Source organism: Panthera onca, chromosome D3 (genome assembly GCF_046562875.1).
Source record: "Panthera onca isolate mPanOnc1 chromosome D3, mPanOnc1 haplotype 2, whole genome shotgun sequence".
Classification (NCBI taxonomy): domain Eukaryota; kingdom Metazoa; phylum Chordata; class Mammalia; order Carnivora; family Felidae; genus Panthera; species Panthera onca.
Genome location: NC_138350.1, coordinates 64,253,296 through 64,280,479, shown reverse-complemented (window position 1 = coordinate 64,280,479; position 27,184 = coordinate 64,253,296). Strand labels below are relative to the sequence as shown.

Sequence of the window (27,184 nt, the reverse complement as noted above, 5' to 3'; positions counted from 1 at the left end):
CATTGGATGATGGGATGATAAGCAGAAGGAACATTTTTGTTTAATTTTCACAGATTTGCATTTGCCAATTTTTTTGGCCAGCCGGGGCATCTTAGGAGTCTAGAATGACCACCCTCCTGACCATGCACCCTACACGATCATCTGTCTTGCACAGGCCCTTAAATGCAAAGCCTTCAGTGGCCACTGGACCATAATGACCAATCCCTCCACTCATGACCTCCAGAACTGTGTTCATGCCATCCACAGAGCATGAGCTGCTTATCACGCATCACTTTTTCCCCATGGAAACTCTCCGAAGACAGAGGTAATAAAGGTCGTGCAGCCATTAGCCCCCTAGAGCATCTGGAATACCACTCGTCTACAGGAGATCCACTGTAAACACGTGTAGAATGAGTGGAGATAAAACAGCAGTATCTTTGACACAGAACGATTTGGTCACGCTGGTGGCATACACTACCCTAAGACATCTCTCTTAGCTTATAACTCAGACAGTAAGCTGCCCTAAACATGTTCTGCTTCTTGCAGAACACACACCACTAATTAAGAACTCAGAAATTAAGGCAAATATGGGAGAGGAATCAGGACAACAAAGGGACTCAGGAGAGGAGTGAGGGATGGAAGCACGTGAAGGCAGTTGAAGATGTTGACTAGAAATGTCTAAAAATAATACTAACAGGACCCCCAAGGCTCCTTCCTCTCCTCCTAAGCCCAGAACTCAGTCAAAGCCAGCCACCTCCCCCCCACCCCCAGGCATCTATTTCAACAGCAGCATACCAACAGTGGGTTCTTTTCAGCACACACATACATGTCCACACAGATGCCCCCTCATATACACATGTCCAGACACCCTCCAGTTGGCAAACAAGTGACAGTATGCAAATTATCAGAAGCCACAAAGATTTGCTTCGGTGGGGAGGCTGAACAAACAAGGAACAATTTTGCAAGTGGCCACAGATGGCTTAGCTTCTCTGCTTACAATGGACACTAACGAGATTTGCCATAACTAATTCATTCTTTCACACCATTGCCCTGTTCCCCCATCTTCTGAGGGTGGGGGAAATTCCCCATCATGGCCATATGCATTTTCACTCCTTTCTAACACAGAAAAAGTGCAATTTGTTCCTCCACATTGTGTATGGGTGGGTCGCATTTAAAGTTTGGTTAAAAAGGGGTTGGAGAAGAGATGATAGTGGAAGCAAACATATGCTGGCTTTTCCCCCCATTTCCCTGAAAGCTTCGTGGGAAAGAAGAGATTTACTGAGCCCCGAGCCAAGCTGGGGAACTCTGTAGTAGCAGACGAATGAGTGGCAAGGCAGAGCAGAAAACAGAACAGACCAGAAACAGTGAACCTTCCATATGAAATCCAAACTCCCTACACCATGAACGATGACCCTGAAGTACAGGAAACCTTGTGTTTGTAAAGGGACAAGAAGATAGATCTGATGAATGCCTTCCTTTTAGCATTCCTGCACTGGGCACTGCTAGTGGAAACAAAACCCCAGGATAAGAAGGCAGCATCTGAAGCCTGTGCTCATGCCTTAAGCTCTTCTCTCAAGGCACTTTCCAATCAACTCTTCGTAAGTGTCAGTAAGACACTTAGAAATTCTTCAGAAAATGAATCAATGAATTGTTAAGAAAATGACCAAGCTTCTTAAAGTCCCAGGAATGAAAATGTTAGAGGCGGCACCTTTTCACCTGCCTGATGGCTCTCTAGGCCTCTTCAGTGTAATACCAAGGGTCCTTCCTCACCTCATTGGGTGCTACAGTTCACTTCTATTTCTTTTCTGCCTTTGGGCTTGCTTCTCTCCGATGCAGGCTGTAGTATGACTTCCTAAAGCAGCCCCCATCCCTGCACACTCTGCCATCCTCTTTTCCCCAGTGCCAGAGTGGGCAACTCTATTTCTTTCTTGTTGCCCTCAGGAAAAAGTCAGATCTCCCTAATCTGGCCTTCCAAGACTTCTCTGCATTCCAGATTTTCCAGGTAAACCCTGCCAGCCAGCCAATCAGCCTGAGGTGCACCAGGAGCACTCTGCCCTCCATCAATGACTCAAGAAAGGCCATGGGTTACTTTTCCCTCCTGCCTCAGTCCTTTGCTTTCTTCAAGGTTCATTCAAGCATCCCATCTTCTTCCATTCTTCCCTGGGCTCTGCACATACCTCAGCATCTGGGAGAACATGGGCATCACACTCAGACCTCCCCAACAAGATACGAAGCTCAGAGGTCTCTCTGGAGGCCAGACAAGTCCATATAAATTAGGAATAATGGCTCTGTACCCTTTCACTTGCCTAGAGGCTCATGTGACTTCCCTCCTTTTTAATTCCTGGTCATCTTTCATATTAGGTGTGGCTGAATATGTCCACTTTTCCTCAAATAAATATGTATTTGATACTTATAGACAGTTATTTAAAAAAAACTGTGCACATCATTATACGGCTGATGAAGGAAAATCCTGTCTATATATTTATGCCTCCTAGTTACCTGTGTAAATGCCCAGTTATATGAATCAGGGTTTATATGGGTATTTCTTGGAATATCAGAGCTGAGAAAGACTTTGAGGTCTTCTGCTTAATTACCTTCATTTTACGATGGGCCCCTGAGGAACAAGAGGCACATGAGGAAACACAGGTTTAGGGTTTAGGTTAAGTTCACAGACCTAATTTCTTGCTTCTTGGGCCACGGCTCTATCACATCATGTGCAACATCTATCTTCCCAGAAGCTGTACACACACACACACACACACACACACACACACACACACATACACACACACACGTATGTTTACCTACCACTAAATTCTCTCTAGTAGACACCAGACCTCACTACTTTCTCAGACACAGCTCGTCAGAGAAATATGATGACAGAAGGATATCTGTGCCTATGGGTCCCTCTCTGATGTGTATTGATTTGACCTGGCCCATCACCTTGAATACCTGTCCTCTCTTCGAGCCCTGCCTCCAGTGCCTACAGACTGAAGCCCCATAGCTGAGCTGTCCTCTTTCTGAGAAAGGGAAGCTGTAAGGATGGACAATTATCTTCCTGCATTAAATGAGATGCGCCGCAGCAGCCACAGGCCCTCCACAGTCAGGCCCAGACAGAGAAGAATCGGCTAAAAGCCTAAAATTGGGAGCAAAGGTCAGCTGTCATTCAGGAATGAGGCCAGAAGGAAAGCCAGGCATCCAGAGGTTCAGCACCTGCTCCTCCCCGGAGGCAGAGGGGCACAGCTGGCCTGGCCCACAGCCGCCTCTCTCCAGACCCAACTGTACTGCTGCCCCTTGAAGGCTATCATCACTGGCTTCCATGCCAGTACCAACCTGCCCGTACCTGGGGTGAAGCATGAAACAATTTTGAGAAGGTCCAGGACCACAAGCCAGGCTTCTCCAGGAGTACCCAGTGTCTCCACTGCTCCATCCCTCCTCTGCAAAGGTCACCTGGACCAATAGAGCCTTTCAGAGACAGCCCCTTCTCCCAGACCTTAAAATGCCAACACGGCCCATACGCACATGTGATTTCCTACCCTTCATCCCCTTGCATACCTCTTCTCCCGGATGTTGTCCTTCCCGTCCTCCCCTGGGAGTGGCCAGCTCTCTGGTGGCTTCTACCCTTGCACCAGATTGGCCCCAATACACCAGCCTTTTCCACTTCTATCCCCACACCCCCATTATTTTTCCTGGATTCTGTCCCTTGTACCAAAACACGTGACATGTGATTTTTCAGAACCAACCTTGCCATTCTTTTCTCCTCTTTCTCTGCTGACAATCCCAAGGACATCCCATAGATTAAATACGTCAATACCATAAAGCCACATGTGTCTACCAGAATGGACACCTTCAACTCACATCTCATCTCTCGAGGTGCTTCTTGTGAACCTCTTTAATTTGCCACAGAACTGTTCCTAACAATCAAAGAACCAGTCAAGTACAAGGTATTTTCTGAGAATTTTGGCATCCTTCTTCCTAGTGGCAATACTATGCAGAAGGTTTTCTGTCTCATTTTCTACGTAGACACAGAGCTTGCAAGTAAGGGAGACACATTACCCCACTTTGGACATTTGAGAAATAATGCCCAGTTACAACAGTGCTTGGCATGCAATAAATAGTTATTGAAGAAAATATCTTTGATTAAATGAATGCATACAGTAGTGAATGGCTCAGTGATGCAGAAAAAAGAGAGTACATTAAGTGGGATGGTCCCCATTAACAGAGGCACCCAAGTTCTGCTCATCTTCACTCTGTCTCTTTGTTAGGGTATCTTGCTCACGTCCAGCAGAGCACACTGTTGTGAAGTCAACATTTTCCGTTTCCTACTCCTCTCTGCCTCTCCTGCTCTCACAACTATGGGATCTGCAGCCTTGGGTGAAACCAGGCTAGAAAGGGACCCTGGTTAACCCAGCATGCAGCCCATGTCAGCTGACAGAGCTGAGCAAGAGGACAATTCCTCTTGACCCCAGGCCCACTGTTTGCCCAGTCTGTGGGCTTACAACCTCCCTCACCTGGTCTTCTGTCTCTCTCTAATTCCTTCAGGTGAGATTTGTGTTCACGTCTGGACTGTACTGGAAAGTAAAAGAGAGAACATTTACTAAAATTACCTCATTGCATAGAGTAAGATGCTGAGCAAGAGTCTATTAGTTTCCGGAGACCAGATGAGTATATTGCACAGTTAACTTGCTACATTTCTTATAATCTACATTAATAGCAGCCTACAATATATTTTACGATATTAAAATCAATACAGACACATGCACATATTTTAAGTATCTAGGAAAATTCTATGTCCTCAGAAGAAAGCAAAAGAGAAAATATTAACCTTTCTCCCTCCCTCTCTCTGTCTCTCTCTCTCTCTCTCTCTCTCTCTCACACACACACACACACACACACACTTGTTTTATTTTATATTCCATGCTAAGGGAAGCCAGAGCCCTCCCCCCACCCCCACTCCAACTCCTGGGTTCTGGGTCATAGTCCCGGCCCAACAGTGAGAAGAGGGAGGAGATGGCATGTTTCAAAGCTGCTTTATGGATTTTATGGATTTTCACCAATTTATGGAATTCATCATGTGTTCACTTGCTGACCCCTCTTCTTATCACCATAAAGGAGCAAAACACTCTTTTGTTTGTAAAGGGCCAACATCTAGCAAAGGCCTTTGGCTAAAGATGGGAGCGTGTACAGGGAGGGCAGTCCCCAAAGTTGCAGGTAACTTGAGAGGATGTGTCAAAGCATCTCCTAAATCTGCTGAGAGAAGTTTTACCCATTTTGTGGAATGTGATAGAAAAAGAGGATAAAGGCAAGCTCTAGCTTCAGAGATTGATGCACTTACAAAGCTTTCACAAGACTTGCCCAACTCTCTCTGGGCTCCCTGGCATCTAGCTATTGTGGTTCCAGTTTTACAGGCAGAGAAATGGAAGCATTGAGAAAGCACCTCACCCACAGGTGTTCTAGAAGGCAAGCTCTGAAGGTGAGGACCTCTGACGTCCACGCTAAGTTCAGTCCGCCTGAGCACCTTGTGAGCTGCCATGGGCCTTGGAGCTCAGAGGGTGGACATGCTGGGATCACAGCTTCCTGACTCTGAGACCTGAGGCAAGTAACTGGAGGTGTCTGAGCCTCATCTTATACATCTGGAAAATGGGGATAATAACATCTCCACTGTGATTGTGGGGAGGATTTAGTAAACAATATGTGTGAAACACTTGGCCAAGTTCCCAACTACTCTAAGCACCAAAACAGTAGACGTTGTTATGACCAAGAAAGCAGCCTGCACAGCCTTTCTCTGTGATTCAGGTTTTCCATGAAAAATGGTTCTCCTATGCTTCTAATGGGCAGTTCATATTCTTCAGCAAGAAATCAGAAAACATAAGAGGCTAGACACCAAAGACACTTCAAGAAAACCTTAGAGCCAGCAAGTTCTTGTGAGATTAAGCAACTAGTAGGATCTTGTGTGACTTAGGGGATGAGACAGGAACAGGAAGAAAGACTTTTGTTAGCATTGGTTTTAATGTTTTTCTCTGTTTTGTTATTGTTTTTTTTTGTTTTTTTTTTCCTCCCCCTGCCAAAAGATTAACGTGTAGGTTCTTAAACAAGGGGGTTCCCTATTTACAGCTGACAGCAGCAGCTGCAACCCCTGATTCTCCTGCAGAATGGCAGGGAATCGAATCAAAAAGAAAAGCAAGTGGACAACCTTTCCTCCGGGAGCACGAAACACAATACCAGCCTTTCGCCAAACCCAGCAGACCCCAGCTCTGATTGGAGGTTGCCTCGGAACAAAGGGAAATTGGTATTTAAAAAAAAAAATCTTCTGAAAGCCAACTCAGCAGATGGTTTTTTCCTGGGCTCCAGGAGAAGGGGGGTGGAGGAGGGGGGTAGGGGAAGGATACTGGGATAACACAACTGCCACCAGGATACAGATGACTGAGAAGTGACAAAGATGGGCAAAGAGGGCTGACCTCTCACCCCGGAATTTCACAAAGGGCAATTACACCATGTGGCGGGTATCTGGACTAGGCTGCTGACCGCTTCCAACCCGCAGCTGCTGTTCATCACAGCCACGTCTGGGGGCTTTATTCAAAGCAGGGGAAGAAAGAGGCCAGGCGCTGAGGGGATACTGGAGGAAGCCATGGAAAAAGTTTAATTAGAGACTATAGTTTGTTAGAAATCGACTGCGGGGCAGTTGCACAGAAGAGCACCTCATATTTCCACTGCACTTTTAACATTTCAGAACCATTTGTTCAGATTATCTTCAAAGTGATGTGGAAGGAAGAGAGACAGTACTAATCCCTTTTAAGTATGAGGAAACAAGGATTCATTCATTAAGGGCGGGATGGGGGTTCGGACCCAGAATCCCTGGTGTGGGGTAGCCACCCTCCCTTCATTTCTCAGACCAGACAGAGCTCCTGGAGTCCTGTTTTGGAGGGGCTCTTTGTGAATCCCACATTTTCGGTCTAAACCGGGACTCTTTAGAGTACACTGTCAATAGCTTCTAGATTAAGTCACAGCGAGCCTATTATCCCACAGCCCTGTGCTGTGTTGCCAGCCATCACTGTCTACCACACCTCACTGCTGGGGTGCCCTGCTGAGTGTCTTTCAGTGGGGAGATGACTGTGGGCAGTTGAGAAAGGGGTTGTGAGTCTCTGGGAAGATGCCACAATGCCCAGGTTCCCCCACAGGCTAGTCCACGGGTGTGCAGCAGGAGCAAGCAGGTGGATGGCACAAGACTCAGTGATTCTCTCCTGGAGGATGTCTCAGCAGGACCCGCTAGAGTGCATCTTTCAATGATCGCTTCTCACTGCTGGAAACCATGAGACCTGAGGGTCTGAGGGGGGTGTGAGGCCCCCCACCCCATAATTACCTGTGATTTCAGGGCAAGCCATTTAAAAGCTTTCCAAGTCCCTTCCTAAGTCTCTAAAACACGGAAGAACAACAGCTACTTCACTGAACTAGCCTAAGGAACAAACTGGAAAGAGGCAACAGTTGGGCAGATGTGAACACTGTGTAAAGGTGCTGGTCAGGTGTGATGGTCGCTACCAATTTTTCATAGTAGGCACTATCTGGAACACGTATTTTGACAGTTGGTTATGCACACCGCCCTGGGTTTTTCCCTAAATGCCCTGAGATCGATTCTTTCTAATAAAGGTCTTTCTATACCCCACACAGCACTTATGCTGAGCACACCATACAATTCTGTAGATTCGTGTAGAATTTAGAGGTCTCAGCTCTGCTACGGTGTATCTGGATGAGTGCACAAAAAAAGGCAGCATGATGAAAGATTTAAGATGTTTCTAAGGAACCAATGCAAAATACACAGGGCTAACTAGGGAGAAGGTGTTTTGATAGAAAAGAGTGTCTTCCACAGAATTACCTTCATTGGCACACAGTGAACATGAACTTGTTTAACATCCAGGCTGGGGAAATAAAATAAGTGAATATTATATTAACATATATAACACCTGTCCTCAGAGAGCTTACGCAGTAACTGAGAAGAAAATAACCTGCTTCTGACAGCACACTTTTAACAACCCTTTCTGTTAGAACCAAGAAGACCATTATGTAAATGAGAAAGCATGTTCGCAGTTGGTGGACCCATCTAGAGATATCCCACCAGAGAAAGCAGGGAAGAGGGATTCTGAGTGAGATGGCCATCTACATTTCAAAGCCGCCTTATTTCTGTGTCTTCTGTGTAGTCCACAGACCGAGATGAGACTGTTTGACTAGCAGTTGATTCATATCTCTGTCTAGAACTCTGCACAAAGAGATGAGAATAAGGATAATGCAAACACCTGAATTTTGGTCCAAAATATCCACTGAATGTAGGATGTGATCATTTAGACCAGCAAGAGTAGCATAAGGCAAAACTAAATTGGAGAGTTTCCTTGACCTTGAGTTCAGTGCATACCAACAATTCTGAAGCTGCCAAAAAGTTGGGACAGCCCAGAGTCCTGTTAATAGAGGTGGTGTGCTTAGAGCAGGGGAGGTCACAATCCCCTGGTGCTGTGTAAGGCCAGACCACCTTCCAGGCCTGGGTCCTGTACTCTGTTCTGTGAGTACCCACCTCCTCATCTTTGCCTTTTAGGAGAAACAATGACAAACCAGCATCCGTAGCATAGGAACCAAAGTGGTTCGGCACCAGGAAATCATGGACTCCAAGGAACAGTTTCAGGAACTGGAAATATTTGAGCTTTAAAAGGATGACTTCAGCACAACGTAAAAAAAAAAAGAGTTCTCCTAAATCCAGGGCTGCCTCAGAAAGTACCAAGTCTCCTCCCTGAGGGCCACTGAGCAGCTGCCAAATGACAGATAACTGTCCACGAGGGATTTTGGAAGGTATCTTTTGTCTGTTTAGTAGAGGTGCTAAATGAAAATACTCACTCTCAGTGAATTCCATGATTCTGGAAGTGTGACCCAACTGTGGACCCCTTCTTTTCTTCTGACCTACAACTGCTGTGGTCAGCCTTCCCCTGTTCCCTGAGCTGCTGCCAAAGTCCAGCCTATGCCCTCGATGGATTTAACCCCTAGTCTCAGACCCTTTCTGGATCTCCCAATCTTTATTTCCTCCATGACCCACCAGCATCCAAACCCCAGCCTGATGCTAACCCACCACCCATTCAATGTCAGCAATCCAGTGGGCAGACAGGGACTTTAGGAGCCTGATGGTACAGGGAAGAGCCACACACCCAAATTCATTGGTTTTCACCTCCTTGCTCCCTAAAAAAGACAGGGATGGAAAAATGGAAATTCCCATCATAGGTTAAAAATAGATTCCCTTTGGCTGTACTGCTATAAGAAGCCATAAGAAGAAGCAACTCCCTTAGGGTGGTTCTCTGGGGGTCCAGTCTGTCAGGCAAAACACTGCAACTCCTGAGCTGTGTTCTCATTCACAACACTAAGCCAATGAACCAACTGGCCTAGCATAAAAAGCTGCCCACGCTCTTGGGCACATTCATATTTGCAAATGAATACTTCTTAATGGCAAGGCATGTGGCACACCTTGAGGTCAGTCTGTCTGACTGCTGTCAGTCTGTCTCTCTTCAAGAATTTTCTCCTTCTTCCCTACTTCTGATCCCCCACTGTGAGGCTGGCTAGAAACTTGTGGGAGGCAAACAAGAAGGTCTGGGGAAAAACACAATAAACAAGGTCTAGAAAATACACTGAAGCGACCTGCATTTGATACTAATGATGATTATCAAATGGCCTCACGGGCCAGGTAGCAAGATGGGAACTGCTTGGACATTTCAGAGTAAATAAAGGCCTCCATTGTTTCCCCTGGTGAGGTCACAGGCTGGTGGGGAGGTGAGAGAAGTTGGCCCAGGGAGGGAGGGGTAGGCAGAGAGGAAAAAAAATAAATAAATAAAAACCTGGGACTCCAGAGAGAAATGCACATTCAAAGTATACAGGGAGGCCCCTTGCCTTCATAGGGCAAGATCCCCTGGAATACCATGGAAAGCTAGAAGGAGCCCTCGAAGTTCTGTAGTCCAAACCTGCCCACAACGCAGAGCTCTGACTGCCACGTTCTGACATGCTCAGACAGCAGCCTCAGCTTGCACAGAGGGCTCGCTGCTTCACCAGCCAGGACATATAATTCAGACTCTTGCACATGCTGGGTGCAACTGTGAATCCATGTGGGTGTTTGCATGCTATGTCTGTCTGTATGCCTCCTGGGGAACTGGCTCCACTGAATTTTTGCCCTCCCCACTGGCAGCCTATCCCTCTGGTCACTGGTTCCTCTTTGGGGGTGGGGGTGGTTCCCAGAGTCTCCATGGCCACCTTCCAATTGAGGTTACCCTGAAGACCATCCAAGTTGAAACCCCTTCTTCAAAGCAATTAGGCCATATGCAAATTATAACATTGAATTTTTAGCTTACTGTCAATAAACAACCCTCCCACCCCACAACACAAGACTTCATTGGCTTGTGCTGTTTTCTATATATAATGCAGTCAGGAGCCTGAACCAAGGCCTGGGACCCAGGCTCTGAAAACCTCCCTGCCACATCCCTTTGCTCTCGGCCTATGCCCTCATCCAGGCCCAATGACTTCCTGACCAAAGCCACTCGTGTCTCATGCACAAGCAAGGCAGGCGGGGGTCATCCTGAGATGCCTGGGACATCCTGCATGGGAGTGCTTTGAAGGCAGGACGTTTGAACTTAAAGTTGCAAGAATCAGAAAAATCAAAGGAGGGGGTAGAGCAGAGCAAAAAGGGATTGTTTCTCTCACCTTTTATTAAAAATAAAAAAGGCCATGTCATCGAAGATCAACCGGAAATGCAGCTCTGAGAGAACTTTTTGAGGATGTGAAATTGCAATGATGGAGAAGAGGGAGATTCTGCAAATGCTGACAACGTGGCCAGGGGAGAAGGCAGCGCCCACTGAACCCCAACTGGTCGTTCTTATGACACGGCTTTAACACTTTCATTTTGAGTCAAGCTTTGAGCTCAGCAGCAATCCTGGTTTGGCAGATAAATGACCACAGAGATAAAAGACCTTTGAACCATCTCTAAATAAATCCCCATAGCAATCCTCACCACCGCCAAATAAATAAATAAATAAATAAATAAATAAATAAATAAAAAGGAAAGAAACCAACCCACCAGTGATACTAGTTGATGCTTGTGCAGGCATCAGAAATGAGACAGCAGCACTGCCGTCCAAGAACACAATTCAACACAGCCCATAGCAATATGAAAGCAGAAGGAGCCTAGAGACAGAGGCTTCTGAGACAACCCACACCCCCAGGAGCCCAGCACCACTGCAAGTCACTGTGGGTCAGCTGTGCCTGCACGGAGGATGGTCCTGTGGGTGGCCCAAATGTGCTGGATGCTAGCACAGCAATCAGAATAATGCACACTGAGTGAGGGGTTGTGCTAAGTGCCCACAGGCCCCTCCATCGCCTCAAGACACTAACAAGAAGGTGCTGGTATCATCCCTGATTTTCACACAATCAGGACACAGTCTCAAGAGGTTAAGTAATGTGCCTGAGGGGATACAGAGCCCAAGGTCTCTTCCTCCAAAGACAGTGAGAACCCAGTCCAGAACACAGGGGATCTGACTTCCAATTCACTCTCAGGGCATGGACTCTTGCTAACAGATCCCTTATTCCTCACTTCAGGGAATGAAGGGCTCTCCACTGGAACAGAACACAGTTTCTCTGCTTCATTACCCTGCCAGGTTATCTTCAAAAGTATGGAGTTCACCAAAGAATATTCCTTGGAGAAGTCCAAAGTCAAACTGACTACCAAGGGAATATCAAAACCAAGAGGAAAAGAGCCAGCATGGTGCTTAAAACCCCTAGAGAATCCCAAATACAGAAGAAAAAAAAATACAAGAAAGGGAAGAAAGAACCAAACTTTCCCAGAATATCGTCATGGAACACAAGTTTGATAAATCTCACCACTTTTTAAACTCAACTCTGACGCTTGCTCCCACAATTGTGGGCCTTTTGACATTGGGGCAGAAAGGAAACAATCTGATGATGGAACAGTGGGTCCAAAGAGAGGTCAAAAATTTTGTTTATAGTAACTAGTTTTGTTAAAGAGAAAGACTTGCCCCATCTAGCAGAATGGTTCTTAAAGTTTCCAGTTTTTAGAACAGACATAAGGCTGCAGAGGTCAAAAGCTGTTTTTAGTTCATCCTTTTTTTTTTTTTTTTTTAAACATGCAGAAACTGAGACCCAGGAAGGTGAAGCAATCTTGCTGAAATTAGTCTCTGCTAGTGACAGAGACAGAGCTAGTGCCCAGGGCTCCCGTCCCCAAGTCCAGTGTTCTATCCCCACACCTTCAGCTCCAGATGTCAAACGTTACTTGTTGCCCCATGAAGACAAATACTTTGTGGAGAAGGTCATTTACCACCTTTCAGGCAGCTCTAGCTATAAAATAACAAGGGAGAAAGAAACCTATCAGGAAACAAAATTTTCAAGCACACTGATGAATAAATAGGAATGTGCTGCTTTAAAAAAAATCTATAGGGAGAAAACATAAAACTAAACAAGAGGGAAATTCAGCCTCTTGCAAAGAAAAGCTGGTGAGACCTGCTCTCTTATCAGGTTGAGGGTGCTGTGGGGAAAGGAGCTCATACTCTCAGGAGTTGAAAACACCACATTCTCACCCCCCAGAAGAAGGGAGGGCAAACCCAGGGATGCATGTAGGAGTGACCGGAGAGGCTGCTGGGCCAAATGATGGGAAGGGAAGGACACCTGAACCACAAAGAAGGTGGAAGGCTCTCTGCTGGATGCCCAGGGCCACCACCACCATGGAGGAGATGATGGGTACAGCAGCCAGACATCAGGCATTCTGAGCTAACTTTTTCTCCTGCCCAGCACCCCCTCCCAACTATCTGATGTGCCAAACTGCTACAACCACAGAGAGTCAAGAGAAATATGTGCCCCTTAACACCCTATGGAAAAATGGAGAACCCTAGTACAGGCCTCATCACTGACAGCTGTATTACCTAAAGACTCCCCTTTTAAGGTTCTTTGCTCTGCATCACTTTCATTATATTCCCTGGGCCCCCAAGCCTTCCCTTTCCCCAGTTCAAAGCCCACTGAGCATTCCCATTGCTTACAGAATTAAATACAAACCCATTTATTTATTTGACATTCATCATTCCTTGCAATCTGATGCTAACCTCGCTTCCCATCTACATCCATACTTTGTGCGTTTGGCACAAAGAAGGTGCTATTTAAAGAATGGGCAAATGAGTGCATGACCCGTTGAACTTCCTAAGAGAGGGTTAGCAGTGTTCAGAGAAGAATACTGAGGTTTTTCCATAGACACATGAAGATGGTATAGGTGGGATTGTCCAGGACAAATCCCAAGCATGGTTCCAGGACCACGGCAGGCACATGACAAATGTGAGGTTGAAGTTCTTGCTATCGGAGGAAACAGGTTCTCTTGATGAAGCTGGGAAAAGGGAAAACTAAATCCAAACAAATGAAATAGAAGTTGCATTTTGGTTAAAGGCAAATAAAAATCTGTAAGCACAACAAAGGAAAAGAACAAGACTTTAACTCAATGAGGATTTGAATTTTCCTTCAAACAACCTGGAACACTTAGAATTAAGGGCAATATACCAGGTTATGATCTCGTCACCCTAACTAATGTTGGAAGGTGTAGAGGAAATGTCCCAGTGCTTAGAATCTTTACCTTCCAGCAGTCTTTTAGAGTGTGGCCACTTCAGGACTGGAACACAACATTAGCTTTGGAGTACAGAAGAACTGGCTTCAAAGACCAACCCTGCCCATTCCTGTTCCTGCTCTTTTGAAGCAAATGAGCCTCAATTTCCTCATCTGTGAAGAAGTAGTATCTGCCTGGCAGGACTGTTACAAGGACTAATAGTGAAGGTAAATACATATAAAACAGCTAGCACAGGGCTTGCCACAAATCCAAACTGGTTATCATGATGTGTGCTCTGTAAGTTACCCATTTTTCCTAAAATCTTCCATTGAGTTATACAATGTGGAAACCATCATCTCTATCTGGCAGATAAAGAAACTGGGGCTTCAGCAAGGTTATACTCCAGATCCAAAGCCACCGAGCCAGTTGGTACAGATTGCCACCCACATCTCCTAGCCTGGGTCACTGAATGGAGCTTGGGTAAAAGTCCCCTGTCCTTCTCATCCTGTTGGACCCGGAGAGGAGTTCCTGATTCTCACAAAAAGTTCTCAGGAAAGAGGAGAGCTGCTAAGCTCTGCCCAGCTGCGAGCCTTTCAAAGACTTGTCACTGTTGGAACATTCTACGCTCATGTGCTATACTTGAATTTGCTTCTAGAAACTCTGTCTCATGTTCTCTATTGTTTTGACTGAGTGACCTAGAAGGGAACTACATGAAGTTTATGTTATTTCGTCACTTGCCTGAGTAAGTCTAATATGCAACAATGATGGTACCATGGTAAAGATCAAGTTGCCTTTCTTTAATGAGATCATCTGCAAAGGAGGTCCATCCACAGCACGGTTCTGAGGCCCTGAAATATGTTCAGAATTCTCTTCTCAGCCTCTACTTCTCACCAAATGCTACTCTTACACCTCACATAAATTCATTCATCAGAAACCCACTGCCATATAGCACTTCAGTTGCCATCTCAATTTCATATGGAAGACAGGTGACCTGTCCCCTGGTTAGAAAGAGTCCATGCAAACTTGAGCCAGTGGGGGAGCATCTTCATGGGTCCCTCCTACCATCCTACCACTTTAGAGGCCATGTTGCCTCAACCTCTATAATGCCTCTCTGGTTTGGAGGGTTGGTGTTAGGTTTCAGTCTTGGAATAAAGCCCTAGAGGATGCCACACATACACGTCTTCACACCAAAGTAGTAGAACATACTGAAATACAATTAGCCTAGCAAAAACCTAGCTCTGTTATGTAAGGAACGCTATCATTATCCTAAGGAGTATTCTTTTTACAAAAACCAATGAAAAAGAAAATCATTTGGGATCCAATATAAGCTGTCTTTGCCTAAGGCTGTCAAACAATGACTTGAACAAAATTAATTGGTCTACAAAAAAAGAAAAAAAAAAAAGTCAGCACATAATGATGTAACACCCAATTTCCCCCAGCCTCCAAGTTTGGAGGCTAAATCCTTAATAACAAAACAAAACAAAATCCTTGTTACCCTGAAACTCTATGTCCTTTCCCTAAAAAAAGGCTCATCAAATAATAGTAATAATAATAATGTATATATATACATATATATGTATATATATATACACACATATATATGTATATTTACATAATTTTTTCCCTTTTGGAAAGGGCCAGATAGTACACAGTTTAAGCGTTGTGGGACATACAGTCTCTGTCACAACCACTCCACTCTGCCGTCTTCGTGCAAAAGCAGTCACAGACAAAATGTAAACAAATGGATGTGGCTCCGTTCCAATAAAACTGTATTTATGGACACTGAAATTTGAATTTCAAACAATTTTCACATGTTACAAAATATTATTCTTTGTTTGATTTTTTTCCAACCATTCTTTGCTTGTGGGCTGTATAAAAACAGGGAAGGAGCAAGATTTGGCCCACAGACTACAGTTTGCCGACCCCTGCTCTAAGCCAACACGTATATTCAGGTGACCCCCAAGTAGGCATCTCTACCAACTCAAGGATCAGGTCAACAGAGCCTCCCTCCTGGCTCCCAGTCTAGGACCCGAGTCCCAGGGGCCACTCCATGCACACTTCTCCAATGAGTGGCTTACCTTATTAAAAAAAAAAAAAAAAAAAAGTGGTGGCAGGGCACCTGGCTGGTCAGTCAAGTAGAGCTTGCGACTCTTGATCTCAGGGTTGTGAGTTTGAACCCCACATTGAGGGTAGAGTTTGCTTTTTAAAAAAAGACCCAGAAGACTGGATTTTCGAGTCAGACTCTGATCTGTTGCTTACCAAATGCCATCCTCATCCTTTCCCCCGTCCGAAGTTACCGATCACATGTTTCACGTTCCTACAAATAAGTAAATTCTGCAAGTTCATGGCCCTGAAACAGCAAGCAAGGTTTCTACCTCTCCACCTCAACCTCAGCTTTTACTAACTCCCTCTTTTCCAAACAACAGGAACTCTGGAGAGTAAGAGAGTTAACATTCTCATCCAATAGAGATCAGAGAACATTTCCATCATCTATCAAGTGATTAAGACTCAGTACTGATAACTTTATTCATTCATTTCTGGGAAGTAACCGCTCTAGGCATAAATAAATTTAGGACAGATGGAGAAGCAGAGTATGAAGCAAGCCCCTAACAATTTAGAAGTTTTGTAGATACTCCCATTACAGTGTCAGCATAACCAGCATAACACAACACTGTAAGCTGAATTTTAGTCCTTCCCCTCCCTTTGCCTCCCTTCCAATTTCTGAGACTTAGAAACACTTACTTGGGGTGTCACACATTGGGAGAAGTGATGTCACCTCTCTTTCCGATAACGCACAAAAAGGGCATCCAGCTTCTTGGTTAATGATGACCAGCCTGAGAATCTCAGAAATGAGAATGGAGGTCCACTGCACCACTGCAGCTTCTAAATCATCCCCATGTCACAAATCCCAGAGGTTTATTCTGGGGCATTCCAAGAGGCAGAGGACTATCTTTGGGAACACTCCTGTGGCTTTACGGAAGGTCATAACTGATCAGGACAACGTAGCTCTTTCTAGGGTAATGAACTTGGGTACGCACACCCCAAACTGTGGGCTGTTGCTCAAACCCTGGCAGTGATGGGGATGGAGGGAAAACAGTTACCACAGTTTTTGAGACTGCCCACCCACATAAAAATCCAACAATGCACAAAGAACTGGCCATCTCAATGGCCACAGACAAAGATACTCATTTTCAAAGCTGAAGAGACCCAACTCCAAAGCAAAGCCTCACTTTCCAAGTGGAGCCTAATGTGAACTGCTCCATTTTCTGGCAAGAATTTCAAAAGTTTCCAAAAGCACTTAGGTAATCTTTTATGACAGAAACCCCAGAAATCACTGCAACTTGTAATGGGGACAGGGGAAGGAAAGCACAACCTCTGTGCTCTGTGAAAACAAGCCGATTTCTAAAAATTACTTTATATTCCAAAGGTTAAAATAAGATGACCAACTGTCCTGCCTTGCCCAAGACTGAAGGGGTACCTGGCTTCAGGGCTTTTGGTTTTAAAACTGGGATAGTCTGAGCAAACCAGAAGGCACTGGTCACCCAGAAAATCTCCCCTCATCCGGGTCTTTGGATTTTAAATTCAATATATCAGCCCAAACACTTAGCGTGAGGGAGGACACAAGGCTTACACCAATGAAAAAACATGAGTCCTAGCAGTTCTACTGAAAATGATTACAGAAAAGCTCAAAAACCACTAGTAAAAAAAATGCTACAGATTATCTCTGAGCCATAATGGAGAGAGGGTCATTCACTTGTGCTATTTTTAGCTAATCCATCATGTCTAGAGCCCAAGTAAATAAGATGTGGGGGAAAGTTACAAAGACTCTGATGAACTCCTACCACCCTGAACCCAAAACCTCTGTCAAAAAGGGGGCTCCTTTCAGAGGCATTTACAAGCCCCAGAGAGTTTTGGAACGCTTTCGAGACTAGGGCAGTCCTCTGCTATTATAGCTGAGTACCATACCCCACCCAAGAAGGGAAGTCACTGTAACCCCCTGTGATATAATTACAATGAAACCTGGCCCCATTCATTCCCAACCAAATACCACCACCAATCACCTAGAGGGCTGCTTTCCACCAGTTAGGCCTGTAGGAGGAAAGTGACAACCAACCAAGTTCAGTCAATACCCAATCTCAAAACATCTGTGATGTGTTAGACAAAGATTCAGGTCAGTTATCCGCCCCTTCTTCTTTCTCCAGTTTGAGCTCCAGGGCTCACCACTGGCTTTCAGAGCAATGATCTCTCACCTTCTAGTGGACTAAATTACTATGAAGGTGACTTCCTTAGTCCAGTGATTAACTTGCCTATTTTAGACAGGCTTAACAATGGTGGTTGAAACCAAAAGAAGGTTATAAAGGTTCTTGACTCTTCTGATTGACCAAAACTCTCCATATCCCATGCTTAACTATAACAGATGCAAATATTAAAGCCAAAAAAGAAAAAAACCCTCTAATTTTGTCACAGCTTAGCCAGGTCTGACCTACCCAAGAGGCTGCTACACAATAAATAGAAATGTTCCAGAATTATAATTCTAGTAGCTGTTGATTTTCATGTGGGTAGAAGATATAATAATAAATTAGACACTGTACCAAGATATCAGAGGCATTTCTTCTGGAGGGTGTTAAGTATTCCATCAAAGAGATTGATAATTCCAAAATAAATAAGTAATAATCAAACAGACCTTTAACAGCTGGGGGGTGGTGGCAAAAATGAATTAACAAAAAACCCTACAAAACGGGGCTCCCTACCTTCTTTTTGGAGTGGCTTCTTTCCTCCTCCTTCGTGGCTTTGCTATTTTTCCCAGCACGGGACACCTTCTGGTCGCCAGACTGCTTAATGGTGATCTTGATCTCAGGGGGGCATATATAGTTCTCCAGATTCTTTGGGGGTTTCTTAGCCCGCTTGGTGGTCTGAATCTTCAGCTTCAGACTCCCCTCTGTAAAGTTTGCCTCCTTGATAGAAAATTCCTGTTCTTCCAGGCCATCTCCTGCAACCCATTTCTCACTGTCTGCATTTGAGTTGGAATCCACATCCTGCCCTGAGCCCAGTTCATCCTCCTCCTCTGGCTCCATGCGTTCTCCGCCCACTGGGATCCCCTTCCCAGGTCCTGGAGCAGAGAGCAAAGATTCTCCTGCACAGCCAGGAGCAGTCGGTGGCTTGGCTGAGGAGACAGGCAGGAATTCCGACTCGTCCCCCCTTTGCCGGGAGGTGCTTAAGATTTCCCTGGACTCCATGACAATCCTACAGTCTTCAGGAGTTCTCAGGAGGTGGGAGAGAAGAGGGGGAAAGGGAAAGGTGAGAAGCGAGGACACCCGAAATCCCAAGGACAAAGTGGTCCAGCTGCTGGGTTCAGAGTCCCAGGAATGGAGACACGGCCAAGTGTTCAGAAGAGGTCAGATCTGCAACTGAGAAGCAGAGAGATAATTAGTCATGGCAGGAAGGAAAATGACCTCAAAAGTAACTCAAGTTCTAGAAGCCCCTTCCCCCTAATCTATGGCATCAGGGGAAAAAAAAAAAAAAAAAAGATGGGAAAAAAACCAAACCAGAACATGCACATCCCCAAATTGAATTATATTGGATTATATTACGCAGACACACACACACACACACACACACACACACACACACACAGCCCTTCACTGAATGGTTAATTTTTCTGGCTATGGGCCCAAGAATAAAGATACTCCAGTTCAATACAAAGTTACAAGTTTCTTATACTGAAGCCACAGCTAGCTGAGTCACCATCAAAACCAACCATGACGAAAGGGAAGTCTAAAGTGTTGAGGCAGGTCTGTGGGAACCACGTTTGGCTGGCTTCTTGCACCACTTCCCTCTGACATGTGAAGAACTGTTTGCAAAGCTGAACACAACCCCCGAGCCGCCCTCCGCTGTCTGGTTGGAAGGACATTTAGCTAACCTCCTGACCATTCTTTCTTTATCATCTTCCATGGTAAATTATTTCAATTACACAAAATTAGCTTTATTTCTTAAAACAAATGCAAAGCTTAGATGCAGGCTTGAAAGAGGAAAACATAAAGAGTTCAGTGGAAAATCACTTCTAATGCTGTGATTAATACAAAACAATCACTAAAAATGTTTCTGTCCACACAAAAGATATTTAATCATTATCAATTATTTAGATAAAAATAGCCATTCGAGACAGCTTTAATTCCCTTTCTGGTCCTTAAATAAAGTGGCATTCTGTCTACATGACAACAAAAAAGGGAAAAAGAGAGAAGGAGCATTTCCCAGGCCTTTGGAGGTATCAGGAATGACTCTCCCCACCCCCTACCCCCAGGGTCTTTGATTCTGCCTTCCTTCCAGAGGAAACCAGAAACATCAGTCAGGTTCTCTTCAGACCATCATAGGACCAGCTAAACTATCCCTCACCCTTATTCACTGTATGTCCCATTATTCCCAGTTTCAGACTCGTCATTTTCAAGACCCCAAAGGAAATGCAGTGCTCATCCTCAAGAGAAAACAGAGAGCCCCATGGCTACACAAAATTTCAAGACACTATCTTCTTCCATCCCTAGGCTGTAGGTGAGATCACCCTCAAGCCTTAAATAGCTCAATGGGCTGGGGTTTCCTAGCAGAAGACATTACTGCACACCTTCTACCTTGGAGGCCAGCAATTCAAGGTAGTAACCAGCAAATGTGCCCGCCAGAAAATGCCTAAGAACTGCAAAGACACATTGAGAACAGCCAAAAATGAAGCCTGGAGACCGGGCATGTCTTTTCTCCCTCTGGAATCAGTACATTTTCGGCTGATATGGTGTGAGGAAGCTGGCCAGCAAGGCAGCCATTCTCTGCTCCCCAGAGAAGCCCAGGAGCATACTCGGCTCCTGGAAATCGCTCAGCCCTGCAGAAAGACATGTTTACAACTGCTTCCTCTAAGGGGAAAACCCAAGGAACACAGCATTTCTGGAAGAGAAGAGGCTGCCTTAGTGAGAGCAAGAGCATCTTCACTGAATCTGTCACAAGAAGACTGGGCAGCCACCTGTGCCCCAGGCTATAGAAGGGACAAAGTCCCCACTTAGGGGCAGGGGAGGGCAGTTAGACCAGGTGACACTTGAAGTTTCTTTTACTTGTAAGATTATTTGTGTCATCCAGACTGATCTACCTTCCTAAAACTTTATATAATTTTTAAAAAGTCATATTTAAGTCAACCTTCATCGAGGCCCCTCTTACTGGTTGTCGGGTACCACACTAGCTGTTGAGGAGACATCAAGATGCCTTAGAATGTGTCCCTGTGTGTCAAGCACCAATTGTCCAGTAGATCTTTCTCAGCTCGTACCCCGGGTCCATCCAAACTGCAAGCCATGTTTTCACAAGGCAGTAGTATTCAGTGGTTTGCTTCCTCTGGCAGGAATCTTCAATGTGACATTTAATTCCCTGGTACGTACTTATGAAGTTATTCTTGTGTCAGGGCAAAAAAGTGAGCCATGTTCTCCATTAAACGTTCCTAAACTAAACTAAATCCATCTGGAACTTTGAATGTCTATTGCAGGTTCTGTGCTGTGATAAAAGAAGATGAAATCTAACTTTAGAGGAATGGATAGTAGTGTGAAATGGTATATTATTAAGAAAATCTCTCCAATTAAAAAAAAATTCCCTTCAGAGTTCCTTATATTGAATGGTATAAATCATGAATTAATTGATGTCGAAGACAACATTTTGAAACTTAAAACTCAAGTTGTGAGAGGTCCACAAAAAAATGAAAATTCAACAATTTATTTTTCAGTACTCCTCCAGTCAAGATCCTAAGATAACTGAAATACAGTCCCTTTCTTCAAAGAGTTCACATTCTTGAAGAGAGATTTGGAAAACAACTACAACAAAGTAGATATTTATATGTCCTATAGTAAAGAAGAGAAACAAGGGAAGAGAAAACGTTTCCCGCTTCAGTGAGGTACAGAGAAACAGATGGGAAACTACACAGGAAGGCTTCAAGGAGAGAACAGAATATGGCTTTGACCTTCAGGGGCTTCAACAGGTGGAGTGGGAAGAAGGAAAACATGGCAGACAGAGGGAACAGCATGCAGGGAGGCCTGAACCAGGAGCCTGCAGGAGGGTCACGCTCAGGAAAGAGAAAGTTGACGCTTGGCCAGGAGATGTGGCACAAAATGGGGACTGGTGAGAGTTAAAGCTGGAGATAAAAGGTTACAAACAGATCACAGGACACCCTTGAATGCTATGCTAATGAGCTAGATTTTATCTTACAGGTAATGGAAAGCCATTTAAGGGATGTTAGTAGGAAAGAGGCACTATCAAAGCTGCGAGTTAGGAAGATAATTCTGGCATGTAGTGTAAGGGGTGAATTAATGGAACCTGATATTAGAGGCAGGGGGACCATAAGGAGGCTCAACTAAAATTCAATTCTTGTGGCATGAGGACCCGAACCAGGGCAGTCTGAGTATGACACGGTAAATAACAGAGATCAAACAGTAACACAGTTTCAAATCATCCCAATGTTCACGAACACATCACTTCCAGATTTTCTGTACCGGTCTCACTTTAAGAATCCAGTCTTAGGGCTCATTAGCCACCAACCTGCATTGCCTTTTCAAGTCAAACCAGTCTCCACTGTGGCATTACAAACACAGAATTCTCTCCACCTTGGTATTTTTATAGAATCTTTTCTTATATCGCCTTCTACCGACCCATGCAATGACTGGCATACAACTGGCCCTCTCCAAATGTTTGTCGCGCGAAGGAATGAACAAGCAAACACACAGATCCCAAACCTTCCCATAGTTCAAGGTCATGCCCAAGCCTTCACTTCTTCATGGCAACATTTTATAAACTCTGGACCACAGCATTCACTCCCTGGCCTGACTTACACTGCACCCAGCTGTATAGTTTGCCACTAAATACTAGTCTTACATCGTCTTCTTGCTGTTTCGAGCACACAAATCTTATTTTCCTTACTCAATCGCAATTCAGTCTCAGGCTAAGACCGACTGTGGTTGTACAACCCTTACATTTGCTTCAATACTGGGTGCAGGATTGGGTACTTGAACGGCTTCAAGTTCTTTCTGAATGAAAATGAATTAGCCCCCTGACAGCTATTCAAAGTCCTGTGGTTCCAACTACTTTGACTGCAGCTCTGCCAGCCCAAGCGCCCTCTGTGAAATTCACTGCCTATGCTGAGGATTATAATCTAGCCCCCCATGTCCACATGCACCCCTCACCTTAAAAAATAAAGAAGCTTTCAAAAGTGAAGAGCAAAGAAACCTAACCTGTCTGTTTACTTCCCCAGCACACAAAGCTGTTGTTCTCCTTTTCCCTTCTCCCAGCACATACCTGCCACCCCAAATTCACCGTTCACTTTTTTGGTGGGTCTGGGAGACAACTGAGAGTTCTCTTGTGGTGTACCCCTGCCAACATGTGAGCGTGAGCACACGCACCCACTTGTGCACTCACAGAGGAGAGAAGCCAACGCAAGGTGAAAACCTTTTGCCTTGTCACATTCCAGCAGTCAGCGACTCCTCCAGAGGGGGCGGGTGCACAATGGACACTCTGTACTTGGCTCAGGCTCCTAGTCCAAATAAAGTTAACTCTTTGGTGGCTTCCTGTAGGACCTGGTGTCAGGGCACAGGAGTAATAAAACTTGCTTAGGAAATAACTGCCCAGCAGGTCCCACGGAAACAGACGGGCAAGAAGGGTGGTGATGTACTTGGAAAAAACACTGGGGGAGAAGTCCAGGAACTTGCCCTCTACCCATGGCTCTCCCTTTTACAGTGACTATTTGAGAGGCTGCTTTGAGTCCTTTACTCCACACTTAACTCAGCAATGAATAGAACAAGGTCTCTTCCAGACACAAGACTCTAATTTTACCCTGCACAGCCACAGACCTATGAGGACACTCCACATTAGATAGTGTGGACCTTCAGAATTATTTCTCTGAGGGACCTGGGGAATCCTGGTTGGCTAGATGTGTCTCAGAACCCAAATGAGTCCCAAGGAACGCATCCTCTCTACCGTTCAAATCTGCAAGATGGAAGAAGTTTTCCTAATCCTGAAGCCTTGGGAAACTCTTACTAATCCCAGAGTATAGCAGCATAAATGCAAATTTTTGAGCCCCACTTATTGAATCAGGGCTCCCAGGGTGGGGTCCAGCCCTCTGGCTTTTCCCAAGCCTTCCAGATGATTCTGATGGGCTTAGGCTTTGCCTAATGTATGTACTTACCCCTACCTCCTGCCTTGACCAATGAACACGATTACTCTGTGTTTAAAGGTATTTCTCCCTTACATCACTATTCTGAGTCTCTGAATATACAAAGGTTGCATTTTTATTCATGCATGCAGTCCCAATGCCTAGCACTGTGCCCAACACATAATGGACACTCAAGAAATGCTGGTTGACTGAATTAATAAATGAACAACCCAACACAGCCTGGGTTTCCCAACATCATCCACCTCTCCCATCTGCTCTGCTCCCACAGCACCACCCACATGCAGGCCATCATCAGCTGGACTGTTGCCTTCCAAAGAGACAATATGGTGGAGCTGGCAGAGCCCTTGGCATATTTAACAGGAGTCAAACATGTGGATTCCGTACCTAGTTCTGTCAAGTAGAAGCCCTCATAAGTCCTCTTTCAGCCTCAATGTCTCATCAGCAAGATGGAACAAATGCCTTCCAGGTCTACCTTATTAGGTTATGACTATTATCTTTTTTTTAAATAGAACTACACATGCTCCTTATTAAAAAAAATTAAAAACATCCACCCCATATGGTCTTAAAGGCAAACAATCTACAAATATACAAGAGTCCCCTGCCTCATTCCTGACCTTCCCCCTCTCACAGAACTCTTCTGTGCCCCCCCCCAGCCCCACCTCAGCTCTGTGTCCTGCAAATCCCCATAAGTCATTTCTTCCATCTTTACCTGTAAAAGCATAATCCTCAGACCAGAAACATTTCCCCCTCAAAACTCTGTAGACTGTCTGCTAACATTTGAAATAACAGAAGAGAAAATGCAGGCCAGCCTGGTTTGTTTCCTTTGTAGGCAACTTGTTTTACGCTGTTATAGTTGAAGATCTTTCCTCCATTGTATTAGAATTTTATGAATGACAAAATGAGTACAGTGCAGATCCCTCTCCTTTTATTTTTCCTACAACACGATGAGCCTTTTGGATCTATAGAGGCAGGAATATCCCCTGCGATCATACCTCTTTAACTATTTCTTCTACTCAATGGTTCTGGCTTCTCTCTCAGTTTTTCCTGTAATCCTCACTTTAGCATGCCCATCTATGTCCTCCATTTCCCTCATTTTCTCTCTTACTGTTTTTAATTCTTGATTTTGCATTGTGGGAGAGCAAACCCCAAACTACCCTCCATGATACCAACTTAATTCTATTTTCCGTGTTCCCTTTGTCTATTGCAGATTTTTAATTCTGCTATTACACAGTTTGGATCCCTGCAGGCTTTCTTTACTTCATGCATCTTCCTTTCAGCTGATTCTGATGTTTTTCATCTCTGCACACTCCCTCCCTTTGACTTTGTGCTCCTATCCCACCGGCGGTCATGCTTCTTCCTGTTGCAGATGTCTGGCAGCTTCCTGAAATTCTTATTTTGCAGTTGTAGTAAATAATTTTCATGATACTGTTCCTTTTACCTTATTTGGGTGTTTTCCCCTCTAAGGCCTCCTGTTGGTTCTTGCTCTTTGCTCATGCTGTAAAGGAGAAGAGAGTCATACCAGGTAGTGTTCATCTACAGAAAAAGCACCGGGCAGCTTTTGACTCTACCTTCGGTCCACCTGGAAGGCAATCAAATCCTCGTCTCAGCGCTACTGCTGTTATCAATGATCTCATCATCTAAGTTTCTCTTGAACAGTAATGGCGGTGTGCTGACAGCAGCCTCAAGGGGATCCTGAGAGCCTATCCTATGTCTCTCTTCCCAACTCCACATTCAATGGGGTCAGGCTGGTAGTTTGAAAATTGGCTATGGTAAGAGTGTTTACACCACTGGAATTAGCAAACTTCACAAATAATGGCTTCAAAACAAATCTGCAGAACAGGGTGTTAAGCATTTACTAGAACACCATTGACAGTAGACATCTACCTACTACTGTTTTGCTGGACTATGAGGGCTTCTTCTGCCAGATTCTTTGAAATTCTGAAGAGCTGAAATCCCCAATATGCATTGTGACAAGGGCTCTTTGTGTCCACCTCAGAGCTGAACTTGAGGAGCCATCTCTGCCCAGAAGTCAATGCCCTGCTTCCACCCCTCTCAAACCTCCCTCCTTCAGACTTTTCCATTTGGTTTCTGAAAGCCATAGACTTTGAGGATATGTATAATGATGGTAGGGAGGAAACTATCTTCAGTTGTCTTATTAAAGTTGCCCATGCAGTAGACCGGATGACTGCCAATTTTTCTAGTTGACAGAAATTAGGAGTTTCTGATCTTAGAAGGCAAAGGGTGTAAAAGGATGGAATGTGATCCCACCTAACTACAGATAGGGAAGCTAATGTATGTTAACCTAGGTTCACTGGCCTAATGCTATAAGAACCCCTACTCAAATTCTTTTAAGAGAATTTAAACCAGTCACGATCTGACTGGTTTTGGAGGTGATTCAGTGTTCATCTTTCTTTATGTCACCTAAGGTATTTAGGTGGGGAGTCAGAAGTGGCCTTTCCCATTTGAAAGACTTGGCATGAACCTAGGGTCCTCCTCCAGCCCCCTTGAGTTAATAATGCCTCTTCATTACTCAGGCCCAGGTCTAAAGGCACTTCCCCAAGCTTCACAACCAGATCAGGACTCCCTATTTTGTGCCTTAACAGCACAGAGGTTTTCTTCACTAGCATTTATTATATTTTATAAATGCATGTGCCACTCATGGGTGCAACTCTGCACCCCGCCTCCTCCTGCACTAGACAGTATGCCCCTGAGGGTAAAAGCTAGTCTATTTGGCTCATCATGGAGTCCCCAGAGCCTGGCACAGCTCCTGATCCATGGAGCAATACTCCAAATCATTCACTGAGGAAATGCTGAATAAGAGAATGTGTCAAAGGCCACCAAGCACCATTTGACTCAGGTGCCCATGACTCTGAGTGATCTGCCCCTGAAATCCTTCCTGCTGCAGAAATACCCAGAGTAAATGCACCATAAACTCTGATAAATCGATCAAGTGACCCAACCCTCACCCAGCTCTCAATCAGTGAGGGCAACATAGCTCTGCTACCATGGCTCTCTCTAACCCTGCAAACACACCAGTGGTCTACAGTGAAAAATGAAGGTCAGACTCAGTGGCTTTTTTATACCACATATCTGGATGGTACCTTCCTATCCACAGATCACCTCCTCCAAGCATTGCTCCTGAGTTCTGCACCCACCAATTTCCCCAATAGTGTCTGCTGAGCTGTGGCTTCCCCAAAGTCCCCTGATTTGCATTGATTCATGGGATTCCCTACTAATTCCTCCAGCTGACCTTTCTCCTCTCTCCACACTGTAACCTCTAAGTCATTCTTCAGGATTTGCCTCAAGTTTCACATTCTTCATGAAGGCTGGCTGAAACTTCCTTTTCTATTCCTTTCCCCTTGTATGTATACACACACACGCGCACGCGCGCACACACACACACACACACA

General features: G+C 44.9%; 1 protein-coding gene across 3 annotated transcripts in view; it reads right to left on the bottom strand.

Moving 5' to 3' along the window:
- The window catches only part of SETBP1 (SET binding protein 1), a 376,077-nt gene that overhangs the window by 336,389 nt on the left and 12,504 nt on the right, over positions 1-27,184 (bottom strand). For all 3 annotated transcript variants that reach the window (XM_060613721.3, XM_060613725.3, XM_060613723.3), the window contains exon 2: positions 18,343-18,999. In XM_060613721.3, the coding sequence (XP_060469704.1) occupies positions 18,343-18,828 (486 nt within the window). In that variant the 5' untranslated portion in view covers positions 18,829-18,999. The remainder of the gene's footprint in view (positions 1-18,342; positions 19,000-27,184) is intronic.